The sequence below is a fragment of the Schistocerca piceifrons genome, chromosome 8 (genome assembly GCF_021461385.2).
Source record: "Schistocerca piceifrons isolate TAMUIC-IGC-003096 chromosome 8, iqSchPice1.1, whole genome shotgun sequence".
Lineage (NCBI taxonomy): Eukaryota > Metazoa > Arthropoda > Insecta > Orthoptera > Acrididae > Schistocerca > Schistocerca piceifrons.
In genome coordinates this window covers 156,295,708-156,308,210 of record NC_060145.1, presented here as the reverse complement: position 1 = coordinate 156,308,210, position 12,503 = coordinate 156,295,708, and the positions used below count along the sequence as shown (strand labels likewise).

The window sequence follows — 12,503 nt, the reverse complement described above, 5'->3', positions numbered from 1 at the left end:
CGAAAGTCGTATTATAAACTGACGATCGAATCAGCCGAGTGCTAGCATATTGTCCACTAGTTGAGACAGTCAATCACAGGTTCAATGAGGATGCATAATTTGCTATATGTACGTCTTTTGTTGTGTACCATGAATAAAGGGCTCCACACACACGAGAGACAGATCGCAGCGAGTCGTCGCAGGCAACATCGCTGCAGTCGGTCGCACGCCTTCGCTCCACACACGCACGGACGACTCGGCAACCAGTTTCAACCAGTAATACTAACACCACCGTGTCATGAAGATTTGCTAGCAGCAATGGCAGCTGATCTCCGTATCTCCACTATTACTTGCAAAATAAAGAAATAAAAATTAAAAAGAAAACGGGAATTAAAATTTATTAAAACTTCTTTGAAACGTTTTTCTTGGAAACTGTAGGTTCACGTTCTAGAATACGTTTTTCATTGACGTGAAATGCGTTGGTTTCATCCTACCAGTGTGCTAATACAATTATTTTTCAATCATTTTTCGGGTTTTCGTCTTAAGCTTACTGCAATTAATTTAAGAAATTTTGCGCTAAAAGCTTTACGCTTTTATTTACACAGTATCTTCTGTTGCCATTGGTGTTTCTGCCTCTTATTTACAGTTCTGCAAATTACTGCCTTTTCCTTCTATATTACCAGAGCTTGCGGTCGAAAGAAGCTTAGTTGCACAGTCATTCTCGGCAACTTTTTGCCTTTTTTGAAACCACTTTTACTTACGCTGTATTGCCGATATTTTCACTTCACCTCGCTTCTGAACAGATATAGAACTGCAGTGGCATGTGTTCCGCACTCAGCATAGTGTTTATGTTTATTTTAGCATTCTAAACATAAACACTATGCTGAATTCGGAACACATGTAACTGCAGCTCTTGTGACTCTTTTTTTTGTGCCGTCCATCCAGCCTTTAATTCGTCATTGGACTGCAAGTTGTGAGTTTCAGTGAAGTAATTAAAACACAGCGGACTGAGACCTTACCCACACTTGACAAGCACAACACATTGACACCCTACACCATTTTTCGTGTACCTGCGGTACTGTAGTCCAATATCAACAGCTACAGCTAACATATTTCCAGATCTTTGTCATGAGCTATTCCACTCCGCCGTGTTTTAATCATTTCATTGAACTCCCACATACACATAAATTTAACATGAGTTAATGCCAAAATAGAGTGATTATTAATTTTCAAGAAAACTGCTTCTGTGTCTACCACGGAGTTAATAAAGACAGCCAAACGGAATATTCCAGGCACTGCATCCATTCCTGTCTTGAGTAATCCTTGTAAGTAGGCTGTTTAGGTTTTTATGTTGGTAACGCCACGTAGTGCTCTGTATGAAAATAGCTGACTGCGCTGTGTGCAGTCTGTGGCTCGCTGGACTCATTGTTGGAATATTCGCTTGTGTAGTGTTGGGCAGTTGGATGTGAACAGGGCGTAGCGTTGGGCAGTTGGAGGTGAGCAGCCAGCAGTGGTGGATGTTGGGAGAGAGATGCCAGAGTTTTGAGAGGTTACCATGAGCGGACGATCGGGACGTGTGTCCATCAGAAAAAGGAAATTTGTTCAGTTGGATTGAGCGTTACTAAGGTAAATACATTGTTTATTCTCTATCAAAATCTTTCATTTGCTAACTATGTCTGTCAGTAGTTAGTGCCTTCAGTAGTTAGAAACTTTTATTTAGCTGGCAGTATTGCCGCTTGCTGTATTGCAGTAGTTCGAGTCACGAAGATTTTTGTGAGGTAAGTGATTCATGAAAGTTAGAAGTTATTGTTAGTCAAGGCCATTCTTTTGTAGGGATTATTGAAAGTCAGGTTGCGTTGCGCTAAAATGTTGCGTGTCAGTTTACTGATGATCAGAATAAGTAAAGAGAAAACTGCCTAAGTACTTTCAGTTTTGCTCAGCTGTTTGAAAATCAAATTACGTAAGAGTTTTTCCAGCACTGTCATTTTTTTTACATTTAAAGGAGAAGTTTCATCCTCTCACAACACTGTGGGCACCTCGTTGCATATAATCCAGGATGCAGTTCTAGTCCGTGTGCTCGGTCTATACGACAATGGCGTCCACATACTGTAGAAAGGCGACCTGGTAACGTAACTGTTGACCGATCTCTGGGACATACTAAATGTAAAAAGTAACGGTCGTAAGGGATCCCTTGGTGGCAAACATTTGTAGATGGTTCTAGAAATCGGTTGTCCGTCCGCCGTGCTTAATCTTAAGGTGCTGTAGTGTAGTAAATGCGAGCACAAGTTCACCATTTTGGGTCGTACACGAAGCTCACATAGTTTGTCGTTATATAGAAATATCAACATTACGATATCAATCTATATATCTTTAAAGGCTGCAAACGTATTGCAGATTGTCGGATACATTTAACTGCACTTCTGTAACAAAAGCACTTAGTAAATCCGTTGCGCTCACATTTTTAGGGAAACCAAATATCCTGTTGTGAAGTATTTTATTATTCTTTACAAACCACTCAAATCTGTTCTCGATCATCTTATTCATAATTTTGCAGGTACAGTAAGTAAAGGATGTTGGGTGGAAAGAGTGGATTGACACTGAATCTTTCCCCAGTTTGGAGACTGGCATCATTTTGATTCGCCTCCATTACTCAGGGACGTAGGTTTTTTCAAACATATGGTTGATAAGCACAAGGAGAACGATTTTTATTTCGTATGGGAGACTAAAAATCATGCAGTACGTTATTTTGTCTGATCCTACATTTTTATTCCCCATTTATACTAAAAGGTATATCCAGCTGTGGTGTATAATTAGGTAAATATCCTTGCTGGAAGGTCAACTCAAGCGCCCCTCGTGGCACATAGGATGGTGCTAACAGGTCCATGAATGACTGTTTAGTCCTCCTTTGCCTGGGCGACATTACTGTCGAGACCTGCTTCTTTAAAAAATTAAGTCTTTTTCCAGAGTGTTTGTGCTAAAACATTCTGCCCAAGTTTGGAACAACATTTATCCAGCCTCCCTTTTTTGCGTTACGTGTGATCTTGCAGTTTTATTCAATATGTCTACAAAATTATTATATGCACCAATTTTACGTATGTTAAACACAAGCTGTCTTATGGCGATTGCATAAGAACACTGTGCAACAATTCAACGGCAACTGACTGAATTACTTTCTCAAAGTACATCTATCTACGTTGGGGTTCATCGTTAGGTGTATAAGCATTAAACATCTCAGTTAATGTTTTTTGATATCCTTGCCAGTTTATACGCCTATAGAAGCTCCCGCCATCCCATGTCTATCCTTGGGGACAGTACATATGTGCCATGACGGAGATTATATTAAGATGGTGATCGCTGCGTAGAATATCAGTCAGCAGCTCCAATTAGCATTTTAAGGATAACTGCGAAGATACTTGTGTAATATCTGGTCAGGATGGGCATTGCATTGGAGCGCCTGATCTAGTTGGTGTTAACTGTTCAGTAAGAATAGATTTGGTTGAGCAATGGAGTCTGCGAGTTTGTTACCGACGAAATCATTTATCTGATCGTACCACACGCAACTGCGTGCTTTGAAATCTTCTGTAAGCATGCATTTCTTCAGTTACTAATTGAATATACAGTATGTGACTTCGTGGCTGTGGGAACTTGGGAAAGAGGAGGAGAGTACATAGCAGTAACATTCGAAATGTCTTGCAAGTTCCTTCTGTCGAGCAAGAAAATATCTGTGGAAATATTATTTGCTTTTTTACAACAAGGAGGGCAGATAAAATGTTTTTCCACAACCTGAACTTCTCCTGCCGCGCGGGATTAGCCGAGCGGTCTAGGGCGCTGCAGTCATGGACTGTGCGGCTGATACCGGCGGAGGTTCGAGTCCTCCCTCGGGCATGGGTGTGTGTGTGTGTTTGTCCTTAGGATAATTTAGGTTAAGTAGTGTGTAAGCGTAGGGACTGATGACCTTAGTAGTTAAGTCCCGTAAGATTTCACACACATTTGAACATTTTGAAACTTCTCCTAATCCGTCATCCCTGTCCTTTCCACAAATTCTAAAACAGCTGTCCTTCAGGTGCACTTTGTCTGTTAACGAGGTTTCAGATATTATCGCTATATTGGGATGCAATTTGCTCATAGGAGCATAAATATGCATATATTGTTGAACAGCGCACTCGAGCGCGCCCCGGCCGCGCGTGCGAGTGCGCGCGCGCGCTCACACGCACGCACACACACACACACACACACACACACACACACACACACACACACACACACACACATACCACACATACACACTCTCACAGTGAACTGTTTTTGTACATGTGGCAACTAATGTAACCAACAACAAACGTAATCTAAACTCCTGAGGATGAACTTTTCGCCGGCCGGTGTGGACGAGCGGTTGTAGGCGCTACAGTCTGGAACAGCGCGACCACTACGTCGCAGGTTCGAATCCTGCCTCGGGCATGGATGTTTATAGTGTCCTTAGGTTAGTTAGGTTTAAGTAGTTCTAAGTTCTAGGGGACTGACGACCTCAGGAGTTTAGTCCCATAGTGCTCAGAGCCATTTGAACCATTTGAACTTGTCGGTTCGAAATCGGTAACGCTCTATTTATGTAAGTGAACAGCATTATTAACAGTGGCTCTCTGACGTTTTCCTCCTTTTTGTGCACAGACACAGTCTCGAAACATTCGTTTCCGACAAAACAGCATTCTCCTTGATGGTACGGTCGTAGCTCCGGAGAAGCGGACTGCTGCTTTTGTAGTTGTTGTTGCCACCGCTGATATTTTCTGGTTTCTGAGTAGTCGTTGGTGCTTCACCTGATGGAGTTGTTGCAATTGCTTTGCCTGGGTCTGCGTCTGGTGTGATGGAAACATATGTTAGGCTGCCTGCTGGATTAGATGGTCGCAGCTATAGACTGCCTGTTTGATTTACAGATATATCATTTCGGTAGACACTAGTGGGGTCAGCATAGCTGTCACTTGGCCAGTATCTATCAGGGGTTTTTCCACCACCTTCTTTAGTGTACTTCAAGCAACTTGTGTGAGTACTATAAACAACCAAAAGTGCGTAAAACACTCGGACCTGCACAGTTTCAGGTGTTTACTGTCGGTGACATCGAGAAGGAGGAATGCGCCCACGACCGCTGCCCGCGCCACTGTAGCTGCGGTTCTCTACGTCACCTGTAGTCTATCTAGAGAGAACCCTGTGAGCCCTTGTCTCAGGTCTTCTCTTCACAAGTGCATCTGTTTCTTATTTTGGGTTTGCTGATTGCTGAAAACTGGCTTAAGTTCGCTGAAAATTTATTTTAGGTTCTAGTACTTGCAACGAAAATTACAAAATAGTCCACAAAACGTAACTTGCCAATTCTTTCTTTTTCTGCTTTCACTTCCTCTTCAAATTTGTCAACATATGTTTCAATTCTTTAATCTTGTTTGGGGGTACCACTAAATATGTGGAGCATCCCTATCTTACTAGTCTTTCTATCAGTGCTTCTTGCCTGTGTCCGCCTCACTAAGTGGACACATGCAGGACACGATTTCTCTGCAATGGCAGTGTTAATTTTTAGTGTATTTGGGACCGTTCCTCAACAAACTGAGACAGAACTTCGAAAATAGGAAATTAGAATTTCTGCAATCATTGCTTCTGCTTAATGCAGATTCAGACTCAGTGAGGTTTTAGAGAACTGACATTTGTTTAAACAATTTGTTAACAATTTATAAAAAAAATTGATTGTTTTGTCTTCGAATCGCAAGTGGTAAACTCACAAAAAGATATGAAGATCGGTTTGTTCATTAGACGTGAAATAACGACTGCATAAAATCTGAATTACTTCTGGTGCATGATTCTAGAATTGACTGTGCCTATACGGGAAATAAATGTAGCTTAGGGAAAAGGAAATTTAAAGTTTTATTTGGTTGTAACTTACAACTTTCAAGCATATTTTTTATAGTTAATATTTTACTGCCGTGTCTTCAGCATCGTCTGAATCAAGGGAAGGATATCTCTTTTCGTCTTCACACTTCCTTGCTTTCTGACTTATTTTGCGCAGTTGAGAAGTCTACACCTATTTTTGTGTCCGAAACTTTTGAAAAAATAACATCGATACTTTTTTATGCCCGTCCTGAGTTGTGCCTAGATTGACTCCTAATCTCTCCAGAAGATCGATTCTTTTATACACCCTCGTTAAAAGATGGAACAGCTTCTAAACCACCCAGTTTTACTGTTCCGTAGCGCACAAATACTGTCTTCGGTAAACAATTTTAATTTACAGATTATAAACCTTCATTGAGTTCTGGGTCTCCCCGTACTTAGAATGTTATTAAGCAAGGTCCCAGGTACAAGTATTATGGTGTTCACAACTGTCGTGTTTATGTTCGTAATTTTCGCCATGAGGTAATGCTCTTTTATATTTTCACTAGCTTTCAGGACCGCTGGGACAAAGGTTGTACTATGGATCGCCATCATTTCGTATTTTATGAAAAAACACACAGCTTTTAATCATGCCGCCTCCAGAAACGAACCCAGGATCCGCACCTGCTACCAACAGCCTTTCTTCCCGGGTACCATTCATGACTGGAAGATGAGGGGGAAGAAGAAACAGCGCTATTCAAAATACCCTTCACCACACGGCATAATGTAGCTTGCAGAATAGTTGTAGGTGTAGATAATCGACACGGAAGTCGGCATGAAATCGGTCGAATGATCAGCAAAGAAAATTTGAGAATGTAGAGTCATATACACATTTTAACAGTCGTTTTTACCGTGTCCAAGACTGGCGTCAAAGACCCGACCCAGGACCGAGACAGTTTTGTAGCCGATACAAATTCTCTCCCTGGGCGAGTAACTGCTTGTTGTCTGCTCATGAGAGGTGAGTTCACCTGGTGGAGGGCAGATGAATTCGGCTCCCTTAACACCGCGGACGACGTTCACCCTGTGTATGGGTTCGTATTGTGCGGCGTTCGCCGCACTTGGGATCAACCGGAGCTTCTTCCTATCTCGCGGATCCCACTTCCTGCCGCCGGATACCGTCGTGTGCTCACTTCCGGCCCTAAAGCAGAGCTCGTGTCGCATCGAGGTGGCGGGCTTCTCCAGGATGCACTTCCAGTAGGTAATTGCAGGACACCGCTATGTCATCGCGACCGGCATGCTTCATTGTCCTGTTGTGCATCGCCATCGGCGTAGCCGCAGATGATCAGCCGCCAGTACAGGATAACAGGTGACGTTCTTGTCTACTGTTACTGTCATCGCAAGGCGGAATTTAAACTGTGGTGTCACCGCCAGACACCACACTTGTTAGGTGGTAGCTTTTAAATCGGCCGCGGTCCATTAGTATACGTCGGACCCGCGTGTCGCCACTGTCAGTGATTGCAGACAGAGCGCCGCCACACGGCAGGTCTAGAGAGACGTCCTAGCACTCGCCCAGTTGTACAGCCGACTTTGCTAGCGATGCTACACTGACAAATACGCTCTCATTTGCCGAGACGATAGTTAGCTTAGCCTTCAGCTACGTCATTTGCTACGACCTAGCAAGGCGCCATTACCAGTTTATATTGAGATCATAATTATGTATCATAAAGAGCGATGTTCTCCAATTATGGATTAAAGTTAAGTATTCCAGAAGTTATGTACTATTTTTGGCTACTATAATTCCTTGTCATTTTCCAGACCTCACGCCAGTCTGCGTGAGCTTAAACGCGTGCCTTTCGGCTTCCTCTCATAGTGACTTGGCTGTCTTGCCAAGTCACAACATAAACATAGGTGACTTATCCTGTATTCAGAGCGTGTTGTAGGTAGTGAGTTCATTTCGTATGTTTTTCGCTGCATCCTGATTTTAGTACGAAGTCCTAGACACATTCTATTTCATAGCGGTTGATAGTGTAGTATAGAAATGTACGGCTTTAAAATTTGTGATGCAATTTCTTCATGTCAGTTACCACAGAGGCTGTGGAATTGTTAACGGTTAAAACTATGCGTAAGTTTCCACTCCCACTCTGCCCTGTATTCCAAGTTCTTTTTTTTTCGGTCATCAGGCATGTGACTGATTAGATGTGGACTTCCAAGAATTCCTCACCAGTGCCATCTTTTTCATCTCAGAGTAGCACTTACGCTCAACGCCTCCAATACTTTGCTGGATGTATTCCAATCTTCCTTTCCCGTACATTTTTTACCCTCTACAGCTCTCTCAAGTCCCACGGAAGTTATACTTTGCTTTCGTAACACATGTCCTATCATCCTGATCCTCCCTCCTGTCAACGTTTTCCATGTGTTCCTTTTCTCGTCGATTCTGCGGAGTATACTTAATTCCTTATCTTATCAATCCACTAAGTTGTCAGCATCCTTCTATAGCAGCACACCTAGTGCGTTAGGAGTCACGTATTCGGTTACATGCTAGGAGCAGAAAACCAAAACAGAAACAAAAGTTTGACATGCTGCTTTTGCTGAGAGTGCGATGATAGTAAAAGGCAGTCGTGTTGTGTTCGGAGCTATGTTAGATCGTGCCGTAGTCCGGATTCATATATATATATATATATATATATATATATATATATATATATATATATATATATATATATATATATATATATATATGGCCTTGGTAGATCGCTGGAGGAAGTTAGCACCGCTTCTGCACACACACACACACGTCACCTAATTCCTGCAAATTTGGAGAGCCTTGACGCCACGTTCCATCACATCACAGGGTTCAGATCTGGCATGTTGGGGGCCAGCATCTTAATTGCAGCTCGCCACCGTGTTCCTCGAACCACTCCATCACACTCCCGGCCTTGTCATATGACGCATTATCTTGCTAGAAACTGCAACTGCCATCGGGAAATATGATGGTCATGAAGGGGTGTACGTGGTCTGCAACCATTGTACGATACTCCTTGCCCGTCATGGTGCCTTGAGTGTGAATGTTCCCCAGAGCATAATGGAGCTGCCACCATCTTGTCTCCATCCCACAGTAATGGTATCAAGGAGCTGTTCTACTGGAAGATGATAGATTTGCGCCCTCCCGTAGATAGGATGAAGACCATGCAACGCTCTGCCACTGCACCAACGTCCAATGTCGTTGGTCACCTGCCCACTTCAATCGTAGTTGCCGGCGTCGATGTGTTAACATAGGTGCACACGCATTGGCCTTCGGCTGTGGACTGGCGTTCAGACACACTTGTGGATTGTGTTCAGGCACACTTGTTCTCTACCCAGAATTAAAGTCTGAGGTTAGTTCTGACACACTTCGCCTCCTGTCCTGCTTTACCAGTCTGCCAAGTCTATGATGTCCAGCATCTGTAATGATGGGTGGCCGCCCAACCCCACTACGTCTGGACGTAATTTCACCTTGATATCACCACAGCACTCCTCGAAACCCGACAAATTGTGCAGTTTGTGTATTTCGTGCCCTCGGTCAGACTCAGATAGACTACCAACCTTCCCCATCCTACACACAGACGGCATGCTCACTCATACAATATGCGCCATGCGTGTGTCTGACTAGCAGTTATTCCTTGCCAGGTGACTATGCTATCGCCTAGACATGTTTATATCGATAGTAGGTCGGTCGACATTATCTTCTGTCTGCTCAGCGAGTTTTTGTATACACTACTGGCCATTACAATTGCTACACCAAGAAGAAATGCAGATTATAAACGCCACTGGTCGTAATACATCTGAAATGTAACGTCCACTGTTCAAAGTGCCGTCAATGCGAACAAGAGGTGACCGAGACGTGTAACCATTGGCACCCCATACCACCACGCCAGGTGGTACACCAGCATGGCGATGACGGATACACGCTTCCAATGTGCGTTCACCGCGATGTCGCCAAACACGGATGCGACCGTCTTGATGCTGTAAACAGAACCTGGATTCATCTGAAAAAATGGCGTGTTGCTATTCGTGCACCCAGGTTCGTCGTTGAGTACACCGTCGCAGGCGATCCTGCCTGTGATGCAGCGTCAAGGGTAACGGCAGCCATGTCCTCCGAGCTGACAGTCCATGCAAACGTCGTCGAACTGTTTGTGCAAATGGTTGTTGTTTTGCAAACGTCCCCATCTGTTGACTCAGGGATCGAGACGTGGCTGCACGACCCGTTACAGCCATGCAGATAAGATGCCTGTCATCTCGACTGCTAGTGATACGAGGCCGTTGGGATCCAGCACGGCGTTCGGTATTACCCTCCTGAACCCACCGATTCCATATTCTGCTAACAGTCATTGGATCTCGACTAACACGAGCAGCAATGTCGTGATACGATAAACCACAATCGCGTTAGGCTGCAATCCGACCTTTATCAAAGTCGGAAACGTGATAGTAAGCATTTATCCTTACACGAGGCATCACAACAACGTTTCACCAGGCAACACCGGTCAACTGCTGTTTGTGTATGAGAAATCGATTGGAAACTTTCCTCATGCGACCACGTTGTAGGTGTCGCCACCGATTTTATTATAATATATGATAATTTCTGACATAATGCACATACTTTTTGTTGTGGATGGCAAGACAGCCAACCCACTATGAGAGGAAGCCGAAAGGCACGCGTTTTAGCTCACGCAGGCTGGCGTGAGGTCTGGAACAGGTCAAGGAAATGAGACTAGCAAAGAAGGACGTAGCTGTGGAATACTTAACTTTAATCCATAATTGGTGAACATCGCTCTTGACGGTACATGTTTTACAGCATCAATAGTAACTGGTAATGGCGCCTTGCTAGGTCGTAGCAAATGACGTAGCTGAAGGCTATGCTAACTATCGTCTCGGCAAATGAGAGCGTATTTTGTCAGTGAACCATCGCTAGCAAAGTCGGCTTTACAACTGGGGCGAGTGCTAGGAAGTCTCTCTAGACCTGCCGTGTGGCGGCGCTCGGTCTGCAATCACTGATAGTGGCGACACGCGGGTCCGACGTATACTAACGGACCGCGGCCGATTTAAAGGCTACCACCTAGCAAGTGTGGTGTCTGGCGGTGACACCACAATGGGTGTTTCCGTTACCAGAGTGGCCGAAGTATTAGGCGTTTCAAGAGGCAACCACGTACAGGGAAAGCGGAAAACCTCATGTACCAAATCACAACTCGGACTATAGTGTATGTTGAATGATTGTGACAGACAGTCATTGAAGTGGACTATGACGAAAAATAAGAGGTTTAGAGCAAAACCCACTGCAGAACCGAATGTCGCACTCGTGAACCTTGTCTGCGCCGAAGGACGCGAATGGAGCTCCATAAACAAGAAAGAGTAGTGCGAGCTGAAATTCCAAAACCACTGGCCAGTGATGCAAATGCCCGTAACGGTAAAACGTGGTGCTGAGGCCATAAAACCAGACAGTGGAGAAGTGGAATAATGTCATTTGCTCGGGTGGGTCTTCTTTCACACAGTTTCCAACTTCTGGCCAAGTTCATGTACGAAGAGTAAGTGATGATTTGGGCAGCTATATCGGTGTATTCCCTGAGCCGCATGGTTACTCAGCAACATCGCATTACTGTCAATGATTATGTGATCATATCGCATGATCAGGTCCAGGTCATGACGGAATGTTCGTTCCCCAGTGGTGATGCCGTGTGTTCCAAGGCGACAGCGCCCATGTTCACATAGCTTGCGTCGTTCACGACTAGTTCTGGGAGCACGAAGATGAATTTTCCCATCTCCCCTGGCCAACGTAGTCACCATATCTCGAAGGTATTGGCCCTTTTTGCCTATTTTGGACAGAAATGTGCATGATCGCTTTCCACCTCCACCGTCGTTACCTTACGCTGCCGCTATTTAGCAGGAAGAACGATACAACATTCCCTTAAAAACCATACTGGACCAGTATTCATCCATTCCGAGATGATTGGAAGCTATTTTGAATGCCATCGTGTTCCCTACACGGTATTAAGCATGGTGATATGTTTGTGGCGTTTCCATATACAGGGTGTTACAAAAAGGTACGGCCAAACTTTCAAGAAACATTCCTCACACACAAAGAAAGAAAATATGTTATGTGGACATGTGTCCAGAAACGCTTACTTTCCATGTTAGAGCTCATTTTATTACTTCTCTTAAAATCACATTAATCATGGAATGGAAACACACAGCAACAGAACGTACCAGCGTGACTTCAAACACTTTGTTACAAGAAATGTTCAAAATGTCCTCCGTTAGCGAGGATACATGCAACCACCCTCCGTCGTATGGAATCCATGATGCGCTGATGCAGCCCTGGAGAATGGCGTATTGTACCACAGCCGTCCACAATACGAGCACGAAGAGTCTCTACATTTGGTACCGGGGCTGCGTAGACAAGAGCTTTCAAATGCCCCCATAAATGAAAGTCAAGAGGGCTGAGGTCAGGAGAGCGTGGAGGCCATGGAATTGGTCCGCTTCTACCAATCCATCGGTCACCGAATCTGTTGTTGAGAAGCGTACGAACACTTCGACTGAAATGTGCAGCAGCTCCATCGTGCATGAACCACATGTTGTGTCGTACTTGTAAAGGCACATGTTCTAGCAGCACAGGTAGAGTATCCCGTATGAAATCATGATAAGGTGCT

At 44.2% G+C, this 12,503-nt stretch overlaps 1 protein-coding gene across 2 annotated transcripts in view; it reads left to right on the top strand.

The window, feature by feature from the left end:
* The first annotated feature begins 7,051 nt into the window (after window positions 1–7,051).
* LOC124711907 overlaps window positions 7,052–12,503 on the top strand; it is a 50,517-nt gene continuing 45,065 nt past the window's right edge. For both annotated transcript variants that reach the window (XM_047242160.1, XM_047242159.1), the window contains exon 1: window positions 7,052–7,189. In XM_047242160.1, coding sequence (XP_047098116.1) covers window positions 7,101–7,189 — 89 coding nt within the window. In that variant the 5' untranslated portion in view covers window positions 7,052–7,100. The remainder of the gene's footprint in view (window positions 7,190–12,503) is intronic.